The sequence below is a fragment of the Brugia malayi genome (assembly GCF_000002995.4).
Source record: "Brugia malayi strain FR3 genome assembly, contig: Bm_v4_Chr2_contig_001, whole genome shotgun sequence".
Lineage (NCBI taxonomy): Eukaryota > Metazoa > Nematoda > Chromadorea > Rhabditida > Onchocercidae > Brugia > Brugia malayi.
The window spans coordinates 5,211,280-5,236,100 of record NW_025062476.1 but is presented as its reverse complement, the minus strand read 5'-3'; the positions used below and the strand labels follow the sequence as shown (position 1 = coordinate 5,236,100).

The following is a 24,821-nucleotide window of genomic DNA, read 5'->3' as shown; positions in this document are numbered from 1 at the left end:
AGAATTTTTAAAGAATGAATTTTTTGCTGAAATAAAAAAAAAAAAAAGGAAAAAAACAAAGATAGAAATTTATTCAATGTTTATTTATGCCAATAAATTTATCTTTACTAATTAGAACATTTCTAATTAAGCAAATGATAATTTATAGTCAGAGGGATGAAAAAATTAAATGCTTAATTAATTAGCTAATTAATTAATGGCGACAAAATACTATATTCAGTGATAAATTTCGAAAACAAAAACTTTTCTAACATATGTGCTTTAATAAAATAACGTAATATTTATGTAAAAAATATTATTTACATTATTTACAATTCATAAAAAACAAAGAGAAAAAATTTTTCATTAAAAATTTTTGCCATAAAGAAAAATTTTTGTATACGCGAAAATAAAAAACATATACAAATTAATTGATGAACACAAAAATGATAAGATAATGATTAATCTCTATTACTCCGAAAAAATTATCACTCAATTCTTTGCAATCTATTAAAAATGAAATTTTTAAATTAAAAGAAAAAAACAAAGAATAAAGATTGAATTGTTTTTTCTTAAATGTTTGTTTATAATCATTTCTTTTCTTTTTAAATAAAGAAGAAAAAAAGAAAAAAAAATGAAAAAATTTCAAAAATTTGAGTTTGAAATGATGAAATGAATGAAAAAAGAGACAATAGAGGAGACGAATTATAATATTAAAATTTTTAGAAAATTGATTATATTTTTTATTTGTTTAGTTTGAGAAGAAAGAAAAAAAAACTGATCGACTTTTAACTTTTGAGCTTATTTTTTCTGTGAAAAGCTATGAAAAGAAAGAATTGAGGAAAAAAAAATGGAAAATGACAAGAAAGATATTTGAATATTGAAATAAAACCATGCTAGCATGTATTTTAAGAGTAGAAACAAAAAAAAAAAAAAATGAAATGAAGTCAAATAAAAGCTTAGATAGATGCTAATCAATCATTTTAAAAATAAAAAATAAAAAAAAATAAAGGAAAAAGAGACGAAGAAAAAGATAAAAGAGAAATGAGAAAAGGAAAAAGGAATGACTGATTATTCAAGAGCTATTAAAATAAGTCATAAATTACTTTTTTTCAAATGCATATATAATATAAAATAAAATGATAGAAACAAAAAATTTCTAGCATTTTTTTTTTTGCTTTATTAAAAAAGTAAATAAACAAATTTAATTAATAAATTGAAATTTGATGAAATTTTTTATCTAATATAATTGAAAATTTTTATTTCAAAAAAATTTTTTGCATAATTATTCACTTATAAGAATGAGAAAACAAAATAAAAATGAATTATCAACAACTTTTATTTATTTATTTTTCAATAATATGCTGTCATCTTTTGAGAAAAAAAATAAAAATTTTCAACGGATGTGAAAAATTTATCAAATTTGCAAATTAAAATTATCCGGAAGAAACAATAAACAAAAATTAATAAATGAAAAAATTTTTTGATTAAATGACCAATTTCTTGTTAATTGACTGCAAATTATTTGATTACAAACAATTTTACAATCAATATTTAATTAATAATAAATTCAAAACAAAAAAAAAAAGGAATTGAATTAGATACCTCAAAAATGAGATCATTTAATTGTATCTTTCTGGAATGAAAAGCACTTGAATTAGGCACCAATGATTTGACGAAAACACCGCTTATCTCTTCTGAAATTACATATTATTACTGTACGTACTAAAAATACAAATTTTAATTGCAGAAAAAATTTAAGAATATTAAATTAAATTTAACTGATAGAATTAAAATATGTCATACATATGTGGAAAGAAAAAGAAACAATTCAAGAAATTTGAAATTATTAGTTTTATTAAAAATTTCAATAAAAAATTTCATTACATGTTTCATAAAATTTGAAAATTACTTCAGAATTTAAAAATCGAATAGCTTTCTTTTTTTGAAAAGAAAAGACCAACGAAAATTGAGAAATGAAAAATAATGAGAATTGCATGCGCATTTCGTATTAAATAAATAATCTTTTTTTTTTTTTTTAATTTTCTTTTTTCGGATGATAGTTTGAAAATTTGTAAATAAATTTTAAAATGGATGAAATCGATGGTTCTTGTTTCTTTCTTAGCAAATTGTAATTTTGACGATGATATGAGACGGATGTCACAGGCGTTTTTGACAGGATGACAGCAATTAATGGTCTTTTGATTCCATAGCAATGACATGCGAAAGCAAAAAGCAAAAAAAAAATAAAAGATAAAAAAATTTTTAATGTTTAAAATTGTAAACTCAAAATTTGGCGTAATTAATTAGTTTAATTAGTTTAAATAATTTTAACTTAATTAATAGCAAAAATATATCAAAAAATATTGCAGATAAAAATTAACTAATATTTTTTTTTCTGATTTTGTAAATCAATAAATTAAAGTATTTTTAAAATTCAAAACTGAAATTTTGAATAACTGTAAGCTCCTTTAAGGTTGCTAACATTTATTATGATAACAATGATATTTTCAATAAAAAAATGCTTTAAAATTATTCATCAAATTTAGAACATTAAATGAAAAAATATTCTTTAAAGTTTCAAGGAAGAAAAAGGAAAAATTGGTTGAATTAAATCATAGATAATTATCTTATAACTCTTATAACACTTTTTTTTAAAGAAAATGAGACAAAGAACTAATCAAAGAACAAATCTTTTTAATTCGTTTTGTTCAACAATTGAAAATTAAACAATACAAATTGCAATTACGTATATGCATAATTTTAAATCATTTAATTGAAATTAATTGAATTTGTTAAAATGTTCAAAAAATGAGATTCATTAGGCCTTTTAATGAATGAATTGTAATATTGAGCATAATGCAATTGATAATACGATGATAGGCTTTTTTTATATAAATTAATCATAGTATTATCATATTCTAAGTAAGTCTAGGCTAGACTAGGCCAGATAAGACTAGGCTAGGTTAGATTAGACTTAGAATATACATAACAGTTAGTTTAGTCCTTTTTCATTCATTTGAAATATCCGACATCAGATTGGTTTATTTTATTTTTTTTCGCCGCTTTTATTTTATTTTTTTTTTTTTTTGAAATATTAATTTTAGGCTTGCAGAAGCATACATATATAAATATAGCATCAAAAAATGAACTTAAAAAAATGAATTTTTTTTTTTACTAAAATTTGAAATGAAAGAATGAATTTTCCTTTTCTTTGTCATTTCATATTTGAAAATTTTTAATTTCTTTTAATTTAACTACTTCTTATTTATAAAATTCACAAAACTGTAATATACGCATTAATATAGGAAATAATAATAATTATTAATTAAGAAGAAAAAAGAAAAGAAACTGAAATTTTACCATTAAACAAATCCAATATATTTCATTAGATTGAAACTGTTTTAGTATTTTGCATTTTTAATTGTTTGATAATTCGGAATTATCTTACAAATGTCAAATAAAAAAAACTTAATTGTATTATATTGCATATTATGAGATACAATAAGGTTCAAATGATTATCCCATACAATAAATAAATACAACTAGTCTTAAATTATTAAATGCATCATAATGAATATCGAGCAAATATATTTGATAGGAATTCATTAAATTTAAAGTTCAACTTTTTTATTAGCTTAATAAATTATTTCAAGCAAATTCAATTATCACGTTAATCAACTTTAATTTTACTAAAATTGAAAAACAATTCATTTTAATAAATCAAGCAACATCAAATAACTTAATTACTATAAAAACTGATCTTATTTTATCCCTTTCTTCCATTTTTTTTTTAATTAAACATTAAATTTTGACTAATTTGCATGTAAGTTCAATATATTTGTCTCCAGATTATGTCTCAAATAAAATTTTATAAAACTTTCAAACTAAAAAAAATCCTTTTTCATCTTATTCACTTTATTTTATATAATATTTAATAAAATTTTAAAACATCTTATTGTACGAAATTAAAAGATTATTTAATTTTCAAAAAAAGTTGACAAAAAAAAAAATCTCGGGGAAAAAAATCCCCGAAGAAACCTTTTTTATGAACATAACCAGCAATTGTAATTCCAAGTCCAACAATTGGATCACGGCATAATTCCACTTCAATTATTTCATACTTTTCAGGAATCCAATTTATATGTGCAAATATTGACAATGCCTAAATGATTAAAATTGCTAAAATTAAAAAAAAATTTAAAAAATCCATAAAAATGGGATAATTATTTGCATATTTCCTAATGCTTATTATTTCATAAATAAAATTTTTATAGTAATATTGAAAATAATAGGAAGTATACTAATATTATTAGTAATAATAATAATAGCAACAATAATCGATAATAATTGATTGAAAAATAATGCTAATAATGATGATCAATATTGCCTCGAGAATTTACATATATATTTTTAAGATTTTTTAAAAATTTATTTTAATATTTTCTGGAAATTTATTGAATGATTAATCAATAACAATTAATAACAATAAAAAGTAATTAACAATAACGACAACGATCATCGATCAATTTATTATTTAAAATTTGAAAAAGAAAAAAGACTGCAAAGTAACAAAAAAACATTTTAATAAAATTTTGCAATTTATTTCAGATATTTAAACATTAAAAATTAAAAACCATCTCCTGAAGTTGTCGAAGTGATCGAGTACTGTTTGTTTCTGACAAATCATTATTGTTTTTTAATGAATTATGCGTCCCTGAAGGCACTTTTGAAATCGATTCGTTTCCATCTAAATATTAAATTCTCAAAAAAAAAAAAAAGTTACTAATATATAAAAAAGCTTAACAGTTAAAAAATTTCAAATAATAAAAAATAAGGAAAATGAACAATCATTTAAAAAAAAAAATTATGCAGACGATAAGCTATCATATTTCAGTTTTTTTTTTTTTTTTCATTTTTATTAAGTCTATCAAATAAATTTTAGAATTATTTGACGAATAGATTAAACTATTACAGTGATAAAATAATGTGAATGCATTTAAAATCCTTAAAATTTTAATAAAGATGAAAAAGCAAATATATTTGAAAATTTAAAAATTTTTAACAAACAGATGAAAATTTACATTAGTGACTAAATTATTAATTTTCATATAAAATTTAATTAGTGAGCAAAGACTTATTCAAAACATACAAAAAAAAGAAATAAATTTGAATAAGTCAGAAAAAATTTTTTCTTTTGTCAAATTTAGACAAAAACTGGAAAAAATTTGGCATCAAATACAAAACTTTTTTTTTGAAATTCTGGAAATTAAATGAAGATAGTCATTGAAAGTGTATGACAAAATTTTTGACTTTACAAATAGTTTAAATAAAAAAATTTATTGAAATCGAGTAATGAATAGTTTAAATTTTCGAACAATAGACTATATGCATAATTTGTCAGTTCATTCAAAAAAAAAAAAAAAATTAATAAATTTGATGAAATATTAATAAAATAAAATTAATTGTCAATACGAACAGTTTTACATAATATATGAATAAGAAGAATATTTATTTTAATTTTTTTCAATATGCAGACACTAAGATATTATAAATTCTTTTCAAAATTTCATTCTTCTTATTTTTTAGTAGTTTGAAATCTATTTCAATTTAAATTTAATTTATGTAATAAATTAACTTATAAAATTTATAGAAATTGCACGAAAATAATGAAAAAAAAAATGTTTCACATTTCAAATTGAGTAATAAAGCAATTTGCTTTTTATTTTATTATTTAATTTCGCATAATAAATATTTATTGAATTATTATATAAAAATCTCTGATTGTAAATTTGCACCAAATAATTAAATCTCCTTGCATTCCTCACCGTTTATTGTATAATTTTGTATTTCATTCGAATTTGTTGCCTCTATGATGGCAGAGACAATTTCTGATGGTCCTGGATTTCCCGCATATCCATCAAAAGATTTGTTTATTGTCGTCGGCGTTGTTGCTATTTCTGCTGCTATATCATTTATCATTATCATCATTGTCAACATTATTTTTATTACCATTATTTACTATTATTGTTATTGCTTAAATTTTTGCAGCATTTGACATCTGATATTATTAATATTATTGTTATTGTTATTTATTATTTATTTATTCATTACTATCATTATTGTTTCAATTTCTTGCAACCTTCAATATCTGATAAGATATTTGAAGTTGTCGTCATGGAACCAGTATGTTTCCGGATTTGTTCTTCCAAACTTTCACGACACAAAGCGTCACGTGTTGGCATTGTCCAACAGCCTAAAAAATTTGTATCAAAATTTTAGATAATTTTGCTGTGAAATGTGCTATTTATAGCAAAGAATTTACATATAGCTAAAATTGATGGATGTTAAAGTTAAAAATTTAACGTAAAAAATTTCTTTTGTTTTCTTTATATGTTTTTATATCAAACTACTCAATTTTACGTGTAATCAATTCTGGAAGTTATTTTCATAAGAAACGATGTTTGCTTGTTTGTTTGTTTTTTTTTTCGTTTTTTTCAATTAATTTACTGAAAATTAAAATTACAAGTTTTATTTCTTTTGAAAAGATGAAAATATTAGCATAAACAAGAAGGAATAAACAAAATTTTTAAAAAAAAATAAGAAAATAAAAAGAAAAACTAAACGATAGGATATGAAAAAAATATGAAATTTTTCACATAATTTCTTTAATTTATTAAAAAAGAAAGAAATCAATAAACAAACTTAAAACATTTCCAATATTTTAATGAATTGTATCGACAATAATGTTAGAAAATGTTTTTCCAACATTAAAAATGCTACCACAAAAAAAAAAGAAATCAATATTTCATGAAAGGCAAATCGAAAAAGGAATTCCACTGAGGGAGTTACTCTCTTTCAGCAAATTAAATTTGGATTTCAAAACCTGCCTAAAGCATCTACGAATGAATTTATTTGTGATGAAGAAGAGACGAATGAAGAAATTTTTTGAAAATGTCAATTAAAGTGTATGTGTTGTTTTTCTTCCTTTTCTCTCTCTCTCTCTCTCTCTCTATCAATTTTTATAATTTTTGAATTTTTAAAAAATTGAAACAAATTACACAAAAATTTTTTTAGAAAATTTCACAGAAATATGCTGAAAGATTTGATATAAATTGAAAATTTCATAGTTTAGAAGAAAAATAACAAAAAGAAAAGAAAAACATAGAAGAATTTCTCATGGACTCATCAATTTTAAGATGTAATTTTTACGAAAAAAAAGAAAGAGAAAAAGAAAAAATTGATTTTATTTTGTTTTATTTTAATCCATTAATTATATATTCAAAGGAACTTTCCAGAAACAAAAACAGAGAACAAAAAAAAAACGAAAAATTTTCAAGTTTTTAAACAAATGTTTAAATCAAAACATAAATAAAAAAATTAAAAAATTCACAATACAATATTTTTAAACTTGTCAACCACAGAAAAAAAAATTAGCAAACAAGAATTTTTATTTCTTTTACGAATTGTGGTAAATTGAGGAAGAAGTTTTCAATAATACAAAATGACCGTTATGAGAGAGTTTAAAAAAGGAAACCATTTTAATCATTTCAACCTTTAAAATTTCATCATTTTTCATTACTGAATAGTTATTCGTTGATAATAGTGATACGATAACACTAGTGATAGTGCTACTAATGTTGATAGCAATAAAATAATAATGATAATTGTGACTGACAATGATAGGAATTGATAAAGATAAGAATTGCAATAATAGTGATAACGATAGGAAAATAAAGATAGTGAAGATTAAAATAATTATTACTGTTTCTAATGATAATCATTTATCAAAAAAGTATAACCTAATGATTAGTCATTAAATTAATTTAAAATAGTGCAGTAATTTAAATTTGGAATTTTAAGTAATTTAGTACTGTTCTTAAATTTGAAGTTGTTCCCTAAAATTAATTTACTAATTAACTTCCAAAAAATTAATTTAAATTTACAAATGTTATTAAGAATAAGCAAAATAATAATTTTTCTTGTCACAACTTCTTTGTTTTGAATTTTAGAAAAAGAGAAGAAAGGAAAAATATTAATTTGTTTATCAATTAATGAAAGAAATCTTGAAATTGAAAAATTATATCATGAAAGCAGTACTTGCTATTTTTAATTTTTTCATTACTAGATGTGAAAAAATATTACATATAAATATATATATTTATATATAAACAATATATAAATATATGTATATTAAACAAATATATAAAAGATATAAGAAATATCAAATGCTAATCGAAATTTGAACATTTATTAAAATATTATTAGTACTGATTGTCATATTTCTATTCCTACGGACATTTTACCAGCATTTGAAATGAAAATTTTTAAATTTATTAAAATTTTTGAGATAGGAAATGAGGGATATAAGACAATCAGTACTAATAATACTGTAATATTGAAAATATCGTAGTAAAATATCCACAAAACTAATTAAATAAATAAAATCAAAAATGTTGATAAAAAAAATTTTTGATTAGAATTTAGAAAGCATTTTACAATCAAAAAAAAAAATGTTTAATTTTTGAAGAAATATAAAGTTTTATTAAAAAGAAGCGTATCCCTGTGTGTAACTCTTTCTCTCTCTCTGCGTGTGCATGCGAGTGCGTGTGTGTGTGTGTGTGTGTGTGTGTGTGTGTGTGTGTGTGTGTGTGTGTGTGTGTGTGTGTGTGTGTGTGTGTGTGTGTGTGTGTGTGTGTGTGTGTAGTACTGAAAAAAAAAAAACATTTGGATGTGCCAATCCGGAAAGGAACCAAGGATGGCCAAGTCAAATATTGTTAAAAAGAAGCCAGAAATGGCCAAGTTAATTTGTTGATCTTTTAAATATAAACATACATACATACACACATACAAATATACACTGATAGTTTACATATATTTCATTTCAAAATTTGTTAATTTTTCAAAATAGAAATGAACAGAATTTTCATTTGGAATTAAATATGCATAACAGACTGGCAAACACACACACACACACACACACACACACACACACACACACACACACACACACACACACACAACACACACACACTACACACACACACACACACACACACACACACACACACACACACACACACACACACACACACACACACACACACACACACACACACACACACACACACACACACACACACACACACACACACACACACACACACACACACACTGATGGACAGGCCGACATACAGATATAAGAAAAGCAGAAGTTAATAATGAAATCTAAATACATTAAATGGCATTTCTTAAAATTAGTAGTGTGTTATTGTTATTATCACCAATATTAATAATTATTAATATTATTATTACTATTACTATTATTATTATCTATTTTTCCGCTTTTAAATGATAAAGAGAAGAATGAAAGAAAGAAAGAAAGAAGAAAAATGAAAACCAATTAATAATGAATTAATCTTAATGCATATAGCATCAAGTGATGGCATCAATTATATAATGAATTTATTATAAAAGTATTTAGTTAATAGGCGAAAACTTCAATATTTTTGCATAATAATTGTATTTCATTGAAAAAGAAATATGAAAATTTTAAAATATTAGAAAAAAAGATGAAAAATTTTTATCAAAGAAATAAACAAATTAATTTAAAAAAGTAATAATAATTTATTAATTTGCAAATTTATTCATTTTTTTCTCTTTTTTGAGGGTGAAAAAAAAAGAAAAGAATTGATTGAATGGCATTATTTGAAATAAACAAAAAAAAAAAAAAAAAAAAAGAAAAAGAAAAAGAACGAAAACAAATACTTTTAACAAATCAATGAAATTTATCCATGCTAACAATACTAACAATTTAAAATTTTAATTTTGCTAGCAAAAAAAAAAAAAAGAAAATCATACTTTCAGAATTTTTACAAGAATTAGTAGAAGTAAGCGCTGGTCTTCCCACTACCAATTCAACCAGTGTGTCTTGTCGTCTAAGCAAAGTAGCAATTTGTTGTGGACTCATTCCGTGTACGTTAATGCCACGTATTCTTAATATATGATCACCTGGACACAAACGTTTATCCTGAAAAAAGAAAAAAAAATGAAGGTGACAATAATGAAAATAATTAAATTAACTAATTATATTGAAATCAAAAAAAAAAAAAAAATTAGGTGAAAAAAGAAACAAAACTAAAATAATTCATTCATTTTTTGTTTGTTTTTTTTGCATTTTATTATTTATATGGATAGAAAATTTTTACAAAAAAATGTAAAAAATTTACATTTTTTTTTTGAATGATAAAATAATGCAAAAAGAAAATAAAATAGAAAAAAAGAAAACAAACAAAATAGTGCAAAAAATATTCACAAAAACTTTTTCTAAAACAAAAAAGTTTAGAGATGAAAATGAAAAAGGAAAAAGCGAAAATACAGGAAAACAATACTATATTATTATTTATTAAATTGTCTAATTACCAATTTAAAATGTAATTGAAGAAAAAAAAAAGTTTTTTTGTTCTAATTTTGTTTTATCCAACTTTTTTTTATTTGTAGTTTAAAAAAAAAAAAAAACGAAAAAGAAAATTTTGAAAATTATAAATAAAATGTTAAAATGAAGCACGAAAAAACAGTGTTTAACTTGTTAAATGCTTGTTTAATTTTTAGTAGCAATTGGAATTTATTTGTCTGATAATATTCATTTCAATCAATTTGAATTTGAATTAAATTTAAATGATCAATATGGTATGACTAGATGATAATTATACTGTAAACTGTAATCAATTGAATTTACTTATTTCCATCACATATCTCTTTTTTCCTCTTTCTTCCCCTCTCTCTCCCTCTCTCTCTCTCCGTATTTCTATGAACAAACCTTATCAGCAACACTTCCAGGCAAAATTGTTTTGACAACAACGCCGCTTGAAGTACCACCAACAATACCAAAACCTAATCCAACGCCAGGAATATTTGGTAGGTGAATAATTTCTACCTCAGTCCAATCACTTGTCAACTGCAACATACAAAAATTTAATTCTATTTATAATTCAATTTAGAAGATAACAATTGAGATTTCTACAATTAAATTAAAAGAAAGAAAAAAAATTATCAAATAATTCCCAACACTTTTTATCTTCAAAATTATTAGAATAATTTCGAATAATTTTCAAATAATTTTAAATGTATTTAAATTTTCAAATAATAATAAAAATATAATCCAATGTTGAGAACATTTCAGAGATGAATAATTCATTTAAAAAAGAAAGAAATGAAAATAAAATTAGCTCCAACAACCTACATAAATCAAAAATTAATACGTTAAAATTATCATTGAAAATTTTCATTCATGAGAGTAATTTTTAAAACTTATTTAAAATATATAAAATCAAATACTCAAAAATACCAATTCAAATTAATCAATGAATAATTTATTTTAAACTGATAAATCTCTTCCTTTTATAAAAAAAAAATAATTCAAAATATACAAAATAAATTTATTACATTATAACCTCTATAAATGTAAATATAAATAAAAAGCACATGAAAATTTTATGTAATAATTAAATAAATTATATATAATTTTTTCATTTTTTTTTTATATACAATAAAATTAGAAAAAAAAAAAAAAAACGTACGACCATTTGCGGTGATTGACGCAACAATGTGACAATAATAATTGATTTTGTATAATTATTTGATTTATCACCGTACACCTTATCACTATCAAAAATTTCAATAAGTTTTTCGTATCGATCAATTATTGCTGTTGAAGAAGTGAAAGATGGTGACAACACCGCTGCAACGTTCTCACTATCAAATTTCCATATTGCATCCTGGTTAAGCATTTCACGATCATCATCATCATCACCGTTATTATTATCATTATCATCGTTATCATCATCATCATCATCATTTGTTTGAGTTAAGATTAAGTTTAACGCAGTTGTTGATCTTTCATCTGCTTCATTTTGTTTTACTCTCTTATTTCTCGTCTTATTACTCGTAAACTTTGAGCAATTTAATGATGATGACTTTGATTGTTTTCGTTGTTTCTTCTTAACATTGTCATCACTGCTCTGTCTTCCTGCTAACCGATAATCCTTAGTGTTGCATGAATTTATCTTGGAACATTCATTTGATACCTAAATTTAATTAAGAAAAAAAAGATAACAAATCAATGTTATTTCATGAAAATTTTGTAGAATAATATAGAATAAATTTCACTTTACGATGCTTTCTTTCAAATTAATTAACCTACAACAAATAAATTTGATTAGTCATTTTCATATCTATAATTGATCATTTTGATTAATTATACATTGTAGGTGGAATAATTGCTTATAATTAACTGAATAATATTAAAGTAACAAATTATTTAATTTCTTTTCCCTTCTTTGTGCAAAAATATCAAATATAATAACTGATACTAATTTTAGATCTGTTTTTAAAATTGAAGATGAAAATTTTTTATTATTCATCTAAATATTAGCATAACGATTGGTTATGTATCTTACTCCGAGATCAAGTTTAATTAAGTTATTCAATATGATATGCTATCATAATAATATTACTTTATTTATGAAGAAACTTTTTGATATTTGTTATTATAAGTAAAACAAAATAAACAATGATTATAATTAATGAATCCCAAGAGCTTAACAGAAAGATGACATTATTTTGATAATTAAAGAAATATATGCAATTTCATCCGCAATTTCATCCCTTTCAAAGACTAAGTTAAAAGTTGAAAAAAATGTCTAAAGATGATTCTTATTTTTAGTGATACCTTCAAGAAGAAAACTGCTTAGATAACGTTATGAATGATTGAAATTAAACTGATAAAAGAAAAAAATATATATTTAATAAGATCATGAATAATTAATTAATTAATTAATTAGTTCTTAGTGTTTTCTTTTATGCTTTTCTTTATTTTAGTCAATTTAAAATAAAAATTAAGTATAATACTTTGCTAATCTACTTGTAAAATTTTTGCGAAGTTCAATTTTTTTAAACACTTACATCACTATACTGTGTAAAAGTAATTGAGTGAACAGGATCCGTATGAGATTTTCCGGTTGATGATACAGTATGAAGAAGATACTGATTGAGTGCTAGAATTTGATCACCAATATGAATCCGATTACCGGACCTGTAAATTGTTGTTCAATTATTATTTCATTCGGTTAAATGATTTATTTTAATTATGTTAAATCCTTTCTAGGTATCATAATAGTAAACAAATGATAAAATGAAAAGTAAACAAAACTGTTGCATTCTGAAACATAAACAAAATTTGCAAATTTTTAAATTTAAACAAGACTTAGAAAAAAAAAAAACACAACGAAAGTTTCAGTACATTAATAATAATAAAATTACTAATTAAACAAATCAAAATAAATAAATATTAAGAAGGTAAATGAATAATTCACGAAGAGTTAAAATCAAAATATTTAAAAATAAATCTTTACAAGCAATATTAACTTATTTAATATTAATTAGCAATGAAATCAATTTGCATACAATTTTGATACATTTTGATTATATTATTCAAAGTATATCTAGGAAAACTTGTGCAAATTTTTTCATTTATGACAATTAAATTGTAAAATTTTAGAAGAATTTTTGCAAACTTCTAATAACTATTCTATTAGGTATGAAAATTCATTCATTTAAAATTTTTAATTGTCTAATATTACGTAAATTTGTTAATGCATGTGATGTGCTAATTAATACATAACTGATAGATTTCAATAAATAATTTTTTCTTAAGGTCTCCATATTAGTTTATCATTTCAAATTACTTAATCAAGAAAGAAGATATGATAACACGAAAGTGAAAATAATGCTAAAATATGAATGATATTTACTAGATTAATTATTATTATTATTATTTAACTTTTATAAAAATATCATCTCATCAATATTTTATCAAAATTTCTGCATAAAAAAATTTGATAAGCTATGCAAAAAATTGCTTGCTTGTTTTAATCCCATCATTTTTGACTTTTTCATTTTTTCTTTTCTCTTTGTCAATTAAAAAAAAGAGAGAGAAAAAGAATTTAAATTTTTGTTAAAATTTAAATAAAGTAAAAAACAAGGGAGAAAAAAAAACAAAACAAAACATAACTAGCATTGTTTTAAAAATTTATTAAATTAAATATTCAAATAAACTTTTTTATCAAATGAATATATTACCTAGACTATTTGCATTTCTTTTATCACATAATGAATAATTAATACATTATACATTTCAAATATAATTTTAATATTTTGTATTAAAAAAAAATAAATATTAAAAAAAATAGAAAAAAGGATGCAAGTAAAAAAAAAAAATATTTTAATATTTTCTTAGAAAATAAAACAAATATGCGTACGTAAGGAAAAAAATATATATTGGAGCTAAAAGGCTTTAATTTAAATTAAATTAAATTGAAACTTGGCACTTTTTTAGTTCCCTTCAGTTAAGCAATATGTATTGTTTATGCAAAGGTATGTGTGACCTAGGCATGCGGCGCATCTGTGCTAGCTTATAAGGCTAACAACAATCGATCAGCACTTCATCATTAATGAAGCTATAAAAGAAATGGCAACATTTCAAATAAGCCTATCGCATTTTATTTTGTTTATTATTAAGATTTTTGATTGAAATAGATAATTATGTAGTAATGGCGCATTTGTCCAGAATTAATAATGATGTTTTTTTTTTTTTTTTTTCAATTTTAATGGCAAATTTCATTTATTAACAGTTTTATATAATAATTAAGAACTTAATCTAAAGAGTGTTATCTTATCTATAAGCTTATTTGTTTCAATGAAAATATGCAAGATTTGATACATATGCATATATTTATGTATATAAGGGTAAACTTATCAATTTTTCTTTTTCTAAACATTAATTAATTGGATCAGTCGGACGAATGATCCAATGATTATTTCAGTAAATAATTATTTCTCTTATCGATAATATTAATTAAATCAATATTCTTATAGATGATAAAACAAAAAAAGAAAAAAAAAAAAAAACTTAGCTATGCATATAAGATCTATAAACAGGATAATAGCTAAGAGTATAAACGACAATTTTCTACGACTATTTATTTCAACATCCAACAGCCTTAATTACTTCCTAAACATTATAGCATTAGACAAAATATATCAAATAGAAAGAGGACATAAAGAGAGGGAAAGACAAATCGAGAGAGAGAGAGAGAGAGAGTAGGTGATGCTAATATTTAAAGGGAATAATTCTTATTTCATTGGCAATTAAGAAATTCTTACTCTTAAAATGCATAAAAGAAAGGTTAGAATTCACCAAAATTTTAAAATTATAATGAATCATTTAAAAAAATTCAGATAACTAAGCTTAAATTTATAATATTAGAATAAACGACTGAGCATATGTTTTATCAATAACATTTAATAACAGTTATAATTAGGATAAGTGTTAATTAATGGGTAACAATATTTAAATTGTAATAAAAAAATGCTTTTAATAATTACAAATTAAAATAGTTTATTTTGTATAGGAAAATTTAATATTTTATATTAATTAATTTCCTAAGAAAATCAAATTACAATAATAGAAGCTTTTACATTGAAATTGAAACTTATTGTAAGCTATGAGAAGTGGATGAAATCGGACAAAATAATTACATTTTCTTATATATATGTATAGGTAGAGAGAGGGAGAGAGAAAAAAAGAAGGAAAGGAAGAAGGAAAAAGAAAAAAAGCAAAGATAATGAAGAATGCTGAAAGAAAAAGTGAAATTTTAAAGAAATGAAAATTTTATTACAGGAATGGAATATCTAAATGATTTTATTCTCTTTTTTTTTTTTTACATTATTTAAATATAATTAAAACACTTTTGTTATTTACATTTCTTTTTTTTAATTATATTTATTGCATTTCTTAATTGTTTAAGTTTTTTGAAAATTGAATGGTGAAATAATTCTATTACTTTATTTCATTTTTTTTCTCTAAAAAAAATGATATTTGCTAATTTAGCTAATAATGGTAGTGTGAAGAAGGAAAAAATAGAGTACCTATAGCAATAATAATTAAAATGTAGTAATAATTAACAATAATTAATAATACTGATAATAATATTAATAATAATGCTGATAAAATTCATATTGAATACTGATAAAAAAATTCTTATTAAATATATTTCATCAATCAGTATTAAAACTTTAAAATATATATATGGATAGATAATAATAAGAAAGAAGAAAATAGTTATTCATCAAAAACGAAAAAAATCTCATCAAGAAATATGATAATTTAAAGAAAGCAGAAGAGAGTGAAAGAGAGAGAAAAGAGAGAGAGAAAAAAAAAACAAAAATTGAAATAAGAAATAATTAGAAAATAGATTTTACGAATGGTTTACCTTGGCTGCTAAATATTGATAATAAGAGAAATGCATTTGAGTTGCTTGACAATTGTCATAAGCAAGAATATTCCATCAAAGTATATTTTAGCATATGGTCCAAATAATTTCTCTAGAAGAATGAATGATAGCCATAGCCTAAATATAAGTGATGGATAATAAGCTTATCGCTAGTTCATTCAAATGAAAATGTACATATTACATGGATTATAGTTCAAAATTAACCCATAAGACAAATTTTAATAACAATTATTCCTTTTTTGTTGTGGGATGAAAATATATAATATCAAATTGTATTATTTTATTATTTGAATGAATTATTCAAATGATATCAAATTATAAAAATTCAATTCTATAAAACAGTAGCAATTTTTAACAAAAATTCAAAGCTTAGAATTCGACAACAATATTCTGTACTATATTAATAATATTATTATCATAGCATACATGATATTATCATTGAATTGTTTTTTAATAAAAAAAATTTTATCATTTAAATTTTATAATATTGTATAGCAAATTGAACGTAGTGATATCCAATGATAAGAAGATAGAAGTAGAAGCATTCAGTCATTCATTATTTGTGAAACATAACTTAAACAGTGGTGCAAATTTACTTTATTAGTAATCAGTAATCGCCAATAATTTCAATATGAAAAATTGGAAGACAATTAATCAACTTTTTATTTAAAGATATAATGAGAAAGTTTCAATTTTTAAGTCGAAGTAGAGTCTTTTCTCATGAAAAAAAAATCATCGATTGAATGATAAAAACGCTATAAGCTTTTAATCAAAAAAAATGAAAGATGAAGTTTATTTATAAAAGAAATTTTTTTCCAATGAAATAAAAAATTTTAAGTTTGAAGTAAAGAAGAGGAGCACTTTTTTTTGACATAAAAAAATAAATTTAAAAAATTTTTTTTATGCCATAACTTTTTTAAATACCATTTTTTAAATGCAATCAATCATTTCGCGCATTTTTAAGTCAACTTACTCTATAAGCAATTATTTATTCATATAATTTTAGTTTATATTTTATTGCTTAAGAAAAAAAAAGACAATAAGAATAAAGCCAAAACACGAAAAACAGAATTCCTAAAAAACTTCAAGTTTACTTAAGTAGCAAAAGAATGCGCTAAAAGTAAGAATGAAAACTGATGATGAGTTCAAGAGTAGATTTGAAAGCTAAATAAAATTAATTGATGGAATGTTAAAGTGAAGTTGATTTTGACAAAGCCATAATTTAATTTCATTTTAACACTACGACTATTTCAGTTTACATGGATTGTATTGCTTTGCTTAAATTAAATCAAAATTTGCATTGAATAAAAATTTAAAAAAAGAGAGGAAAAAGAAAGAAATGAATTGAAATGAATGACGAATAAAAAATAATTTATAAACGTTATTAATTAAAGAAATTTTTTCAAAAAATTCGAAAAAGAGCCTTAAAAGTATCATTTCAATGATACTTTTAATGGCTTAAATTATATCTATTTAATCTATTTGGCCAATTATTTCTTCTAATTTAGTCAAAATATTTTGAATTGTTGAAGAATACATCATTCTCATATCATATACTTACTTCGTTTTTATATCCTTTGGCCCAGCAATAATTAGTCGTTCTCCACTAGCGTTAGGTTTCACTATTAAGTGACGAATTTCTTGCGTTTCTTGTCCAACAAATATTAGCTTCTAAAAAAATTTGAGAAAAAAAAAAAAAAAGAATTAAAACTGATAAAAGCATTTATGTAATTTTTCAGGTATAAATAGGTTTTCCATTTTTTTCTGTCCTTACTGCAGCAGTCAACCATTCAATATTTTCAGTAATATCTTCATTGCTTTTTTTTTTTTGCCGAATAAAGTACGCATTTTTTTTTAAAATTTCCCTTATACTTATAGATATCTCATGCATTCATATATACTTCCTTACATTTTCAATATTTCGATATAAAATTTATTTTGCTATGAAAAAGAAATTAAAATTTAAAATTGAAATAAAAATCATAAAAACCTCTGTTTGTTTTATACGAGGTAGCAACACACTTTCTAGATACTTGAGAAGGCTGCGAAATTTTGAATTCAATTTTAATGCATTGTCAACTGCAATACAAATCAATGAAATATAAGTCATCATGGGAAAAATAGAATGATAAAGTGTGAGAGCTAACTTGTTGAAATGGGACAAATGCGCTTTTTTTGGAAATATCCTTTAGGGAAAAATTCTTTGAATATGAAATAATAAAATCAAAAATTCTTCACAAAGCAACTGGAAAAAAAAGAGAAAACAAATTTAAGTCTTACCTGAAATTTTCACTTTGAATAATTTATTAGATAATGATACAGTTTGACAATTTAAAGGTTTATGATCACTTTTTTCAGGAAATAAATTTGATAAATTCTGCAAAAAAAAGAAAAAAAAATTATATTTACAAAAAGTGAAAAATAATATTCTCATCATTTCAAATATATTTTTATCATATGACAATAATTCTGATGCAATTAAATTTCCTTAAATATTTCATTTTAACATTGGAAATTTAATTTCATTTAATACCAATTTTTCAATATTACTTTATCAAACATTTCCTCCTTTAATTCTCATTTCGAATTTCTTCCTCTTTTTCCACTCCTTTTTCTCTGTTTTCATCCCTTTCAAAAACAAAACTTTTGCTGGAAATTTCACAAAAAAGAAAAAAATCTGATCAAAAATTACAGAATTGATAATTTGTGGTGCAATCTGAATGGAAATTCTATGAGAAAAATAAGCAATAATCAAACATTTGTCACTAAATGTTTATTAGACAGACCTAAAGATTAGGCATTATCACCACCACTCTCGTCATCATCATTAACACTATCATAATTACCACTATCATCATTAACACTACCATCGTAATTACTATTGTTATCACTATCACTATCGTCATGTAATTATTATCTATTACTATTTACAATATTTATTATTAGAATAATATTACCGCTATTATTATTCATTATCTTTATTATTATTATTATTATTATTATAATATTAGTATTATTGCTATCATTATTATTATACTATATTATTAATACTATTATTGTTATTATTATTATTATTATTATTATTATTATTATTATTATTGATATCATTATTACTATTACTGTTAAGAAAGAAGCTCATTATTATTGTTTTACTTTAACTTTTTTTTTCATCCGTGTATTTCAGCGTTATCACTGCATGATTAAAGTGAAAATAATTGGAAAACGTCACGTCCATGTATGATATATGTATTATTAAGAAAAAGTGTTCAGAAATTATTTAAGAAAAGTAGATGGAAGATAATGATCTGATAATAGTCTGATAATATTTCATTTAATGTAAAACAATACGAAAAGGAATGATAAACAATAGAAAGAGGAAAAATATAATTTAATTTGATGAAATACAATCAATGAAAAATAGCCTTATAATTTTGCCGTTGAAAATTGAGATCCTGAAGGACACGTCTAAGTATACGTATATCTTCCTTCACTGCGTCGTTATTTTTACGTTGACGTAATTCTTGCAGTAACTGCCAAATACGTTCTTGATTTACACCTAAAATAAAAAAATTACTGAACGCACATTATCTAATTCATTCTTTTTTTTTCTATTCTCAAATAATCCATTAGTTTAAAAACGTAACACAAACAAATAATGCATTAAAGAATGTTATCATTTTTTAAATTTAATAATTAGGAATTAAAGATTACATTAGATAGTTCTAAATTCAATAATAAAAAAACAGAATTTTTTTTTCCTTTCTTTGAAAAAAAACAAAATACACAAAAAAATTGGTCAAGAAGAAAAGAAACAAAAGTGCAAAAGAATAGAAAGCAATTTAATTCTATTAAAAAAAATTGAATGAATTCGAAATAGCCTGATAAAAAAATTAAAGTTAAAAAGTAATAAAGTATAAATAAATTTTACATATATAAAGAGAGAAAGAAAGAAAGAGGGAAGGAAGGAAGGAAGGAAAGGAAGAAGAAAATGAAAGAAAGGAGGAAGGAAGGTATGAATATATCAATAATATTAAAAGGAAAGAAGGTAAAGAGAGAAGGAAATATTCTCTCTGAAGTGATGAAAATTCTTTTTCAATTATTTTCTTTGCAAGTTGGATTAGCCATCTTAACTTTATCTTTAGAGTGACCTTTAGATCGAATTACTTAAATCTTGTTAAAGTAATGGTTAGTTATCTCAAAGCATTAAGAATGACCACTGAATCAAATTACTAAAGTTAATTAAAATAAATAGTGATAGTTAGCTATAACTTTAAAAATATGATTTTTTAATTTTTCCTTTTTTTTTCTGTTTAAAAAAAAACAGAAAAATAAAAAAAAACATAAGGAGAGAAAGAAAGAGAGAGAAGGAGAAATAAGTCAAAATATATTACATAGTAATAATTTCACTATAAGTGATTACTAAAGAAGTTAGCAAATTTCGAAAAGCAATTTCATAAAATCAATTTTTTTTCGTTTTTCTTTGTGATGAAGTGATTATGCGTATAACATTAACGCTTCAGTGACCTTTGTAAAACATTGAAATGCTAAAGAATAATGTAATCTATTCATTTCTCTTACCTTTATATATTAACATAAACCTTTGAATAAAATAAGAATGAAATTTTCTTAAATTATTGATAACTTTATTTTATGCAAAAAATTGATAAAAATGATTGTGATATTTGATATTTGTGTAGTGAAGATTAAAATAACTTGAAGATCTTGTGATACTTGGCAAGTAAACATTGAAAATATATAATATCTTGTGGATAGTTAATTTGCAAAGAGATTAAGAATAACTGTAATATCTTATGAAAGTTGATTAGTTTGTAACGAATAAGAATAACTATGACATCATATAATACTAGGCTAATAATGATTACACAAAAATGTTAATTAGACTAGAATATGAAGACGATAAAATTAGAAACAGGCGGAAAAGTTTTCGAAATATCATTTAATTTTGTTCATAAATGTAAAGTAAAATGTCCGAATAATATCTTGACACCTGTTGGTACTTCTTTTTTGGATGCAACATGACATGTTGAAAACATCTGTTCCGTTTAAATCTAAATGCTCAAATGAGTCATAAAATTTAAGGCCACTAAGGATCATTTCACAATTTTTAATTTATTTTATTTTAGCAACAATGCACCAAGTAATTCACTATTTTAATTACTTACTTACTACAATAACATTTGCTGTTAGTGCTAAAAACAAATGTTAGAAAATTTGTAAAGATTACAACCTATGCTGTCATTAATTTCTCGAAAATTTTTCAATGAGTATTTATAAGTAGAATAATCCAAGTAATATTAAAAGAAAAAAATGGAGGAAGAAAATCAATTGGTAAGAAAAACTGAGATGACATTAAAAACAGAATAGTTTTAATTCAAATTTTAAATTTGCTAATGTAGACAACAAAACAATTACAAATAGTAAAATATTTATTATAATCGGATAGATTTATATAATGATGCTTGCTTTTACAACATTCAAAACGTTATGAATTTATTATTAATTATCAAATCTTAATTTCAGTTTTGCAATTCTCGTTGATATAAACAATTGCTTATCATTGTTATCAATATCTCAGATAGTGTAAAGTCGAAAAAGCAATTCTTCTTCTTGATATAGTGATGATAATAGTTAAAGCTGTAGGTATATCTAGCAAGTTAGAAGATTAATTTATGCTTTCAAAAGTTTGGAAAGTTACTCCATCAAAAATTATTCCTATAAGCAGTAAGCATAATCTTTTTATATTAACAGTCATTGTTATTAATTCAAACATTTGAAATGATTTCGATAAAACATAGAAAATTCACGAAAATCATGCCAATTTCATTAATTAGAATGACGAATTGAAACAAATTTATTCAAATCTTTTAGCTAATAAGTTATTGCTATGATATGAAAGAATATGAAACTGTCATTTCCATACTTTCATTTCTAATATTCCTGGATAATTTCAAAAAATAAAAAATAAAATTATCACATATTAGTCAGTTGATTAGTATAATGATTAAACCATATTTACTGCAAATTTTAATTTTAACAATAGAAATCACCATCTTTAATAATATGAAAGCATTGCCAGCATCGTAATCACCTAGCAACACCTACCATAACCCTTATCATTATCACCAGCAATAGTACTATCATTATTAGTAACACTATCATTCTCATTACCACCATCACCGCATCATCACCACCATTAACATTCGCATTATTGCCAATGGACCATCATCATTAACAGCATCGCTAATTCATTATCACCATCATTATTATTACTATTACCGACAACCTTATCAAAATCATCGTCACTAACATGATAAAATCATTGACATCATTATCATCAATATCAGCAACAGGATCATCAACATTTTTTATCTCTACCTTCACTTATCGATCAATTCAAAAAGTGAAATTTACGTTTCACTAATAAATAAAGACATATTTCTGGATGAATATGACGATAATTTTAAAGTAAAAATTTAAAAAACACTATGAGTTATTACACAAATTATCTTTTTCGCCTTCATTATTGCAGCTAGAGAAGAAAAGTTAGTTTATAAATGCCAAACAATGCTACAGCTGTTACTCTGAATCAAATCATCATCATTTACTAATACAGACATTTCAACAGCACTTCTATATTTTCTCTCATAGCCTAAAATTTTTACTAAAAATTTATTTTAAAAAATGGGAATTCAAAATATTAAAGCTAACCAGTGTTATTATTGCATAAGTGATCATCCATTTGAATTGATGAGTCAGCAGCACTTTCAATGTAATTCTTAACCAATTCCGAATTGAAACTCTTGAAAATAATTCGATCAATTTTAAAAATGTTGCTTAAAAATTAAATGAATACGTTTTCTTTTTCTTAGTCCTATAAGTAATCAATCAATGAACATCTTTTTCAAAACGAATTTATCAGTTTAATAGTTTCTAAAGACTGAAATATCAAGAAAATTTAACAGCAAAAAAAAAAACGAAAGAAAAGAAAAGAAGAAATGAATGAACTAATAAAGTTCTATTCAACAGATAGCTAAAACAGAAATAAACATTAATGTGACAAAAATGTTGTCATTTAGATGCAAATATACATAAACACACACACACATATATATATATAAACGTGAAATGTCGGTGGATGGATGAATGAATGCGCTTTGAAAACATCCAAAAATGAAGCTAAAGCTTGAAAGGCTTTATAGCCAAAATGTACTCTCTTCATCTATGACCCTTTTTGGATCCTTTTTCTCCTTTTTGTTAAACAAAACTTGAACAAAGAAAGAAAAAATGTACTCTCTCTCCTAACTAGTCATAGCTGTGGTAGGAGGGAGTGCTAGGGTTAGTTAATAGTGATAAGTAATGATAATAATGATAACATTTTTTAATAATATAGTAATAATAATAATTATTATTATATTAATAGCAATAATGATAATAGTGGTAGTAATAATTATAATAACAGTTATAACAATGATAATAATAAACAATAATAATAACAATAATGAAATAAACAATAGTAATTGCGATATAAAAAATAGCAATAGCAAATAATAGTAATAAATAAATGAATAACAATGATAAATAATACCAATAATAATGTTAATAATGAGAATAATGATGATAATATCAATTTTGGAATGATTGGAAAGAGTCTGTAAAAAAAAAAAGTATGAATCAAACTTCGAAAAGCTTTTTTGATGCATATTTGCTATTGCTGAGCTTATGAAAACAATAAGACAAAGATTCCTTTCTTTGTCCAAAATAGACAAATCAATGAGAGACAGTTAGTTACTTATTAGCTCTTGCTTATTTAGTTCATTTGATAGTAACAACATTTAGCAACATAATTTACTTAATAATAGTAATTGTTGTTGGATGAAACATTTAATTGTAATAACTATTTTATATTAATTATGATTATTAATTAATAATTGATTAATCATCTCTTAACAATAATTGCATTTCATACAGTTAATAAATAATAATACTATTAATATACACACAGTTTGTAATGATGAAATGAAGAAGAGACCTGTCAAATTTAAATAAACAAATCAAAGTAAATAGTATTATTATTAGCTAACAAATCAAAGTAAATAAACAGATTATCAATAAAAATTAAAGTAAATGTTATTAATATATTACAAATCAATGTAACTAAATATATTATCAATAAACAAATGGAATTAAATAATATTGATATAAAAAATTATAATATTAATTTAAAAGTAATTGGAAAAAATAGCAAGTGCATAGAATAATTTTCGTATTTATATTTTGAAATTTGTAAAAATTTTACATTACAAATTACCATTATCGTAATTGTCACTATCATTATCATGAATTATATATTAAATATATTTTATATAAAACTATTAGAATTAAATAAATAAATTCAAACAAATAATATTATCATCAATCACTATCAACACAAACATTTTCTTTTTTGAGATCTTCTAAAATTTATTGCAA

At 22.6% G+C, this 24,821-nt stretch overlaps 1 protein-coding gene across 1 annotated transcript; it reads right to left on the bottom strand.

The window, feature by feature from the left end:
* Window positions 1-1,533: 1,533 nt before the first annotated feature.
* Window positions 1,534-18,444, bottom strand: Bm11526 (Uncharacterized protein; the record flags this gene model as incomplete). The annotated part of the gene is made up of 11 exons (XM_043078489.1): window positions 1,534-1,676; window positions 4,021-4,144; window positions 4,617-4,729; window positions 5,808-5,945; window positions 6,122-6,235; window positions 9,841-10,009; window positions 10,799-10,936; window positions 11,559-12,065; window positions 12,943-13,072; window positions 17,893-18,002; window positions 18,322-18,444. The coding sequence occupies 11 exons, from the start codon at window positions 18,442-18,444 to the stop codon at window positions 1,534-1,536; spliced, it is 1,809 nt and encodes a 602-aa protein (XP_042934423.1).
* Between the last annotated feature and the right edge of the window lie 6,377 nt (window positions 18,445-24,821).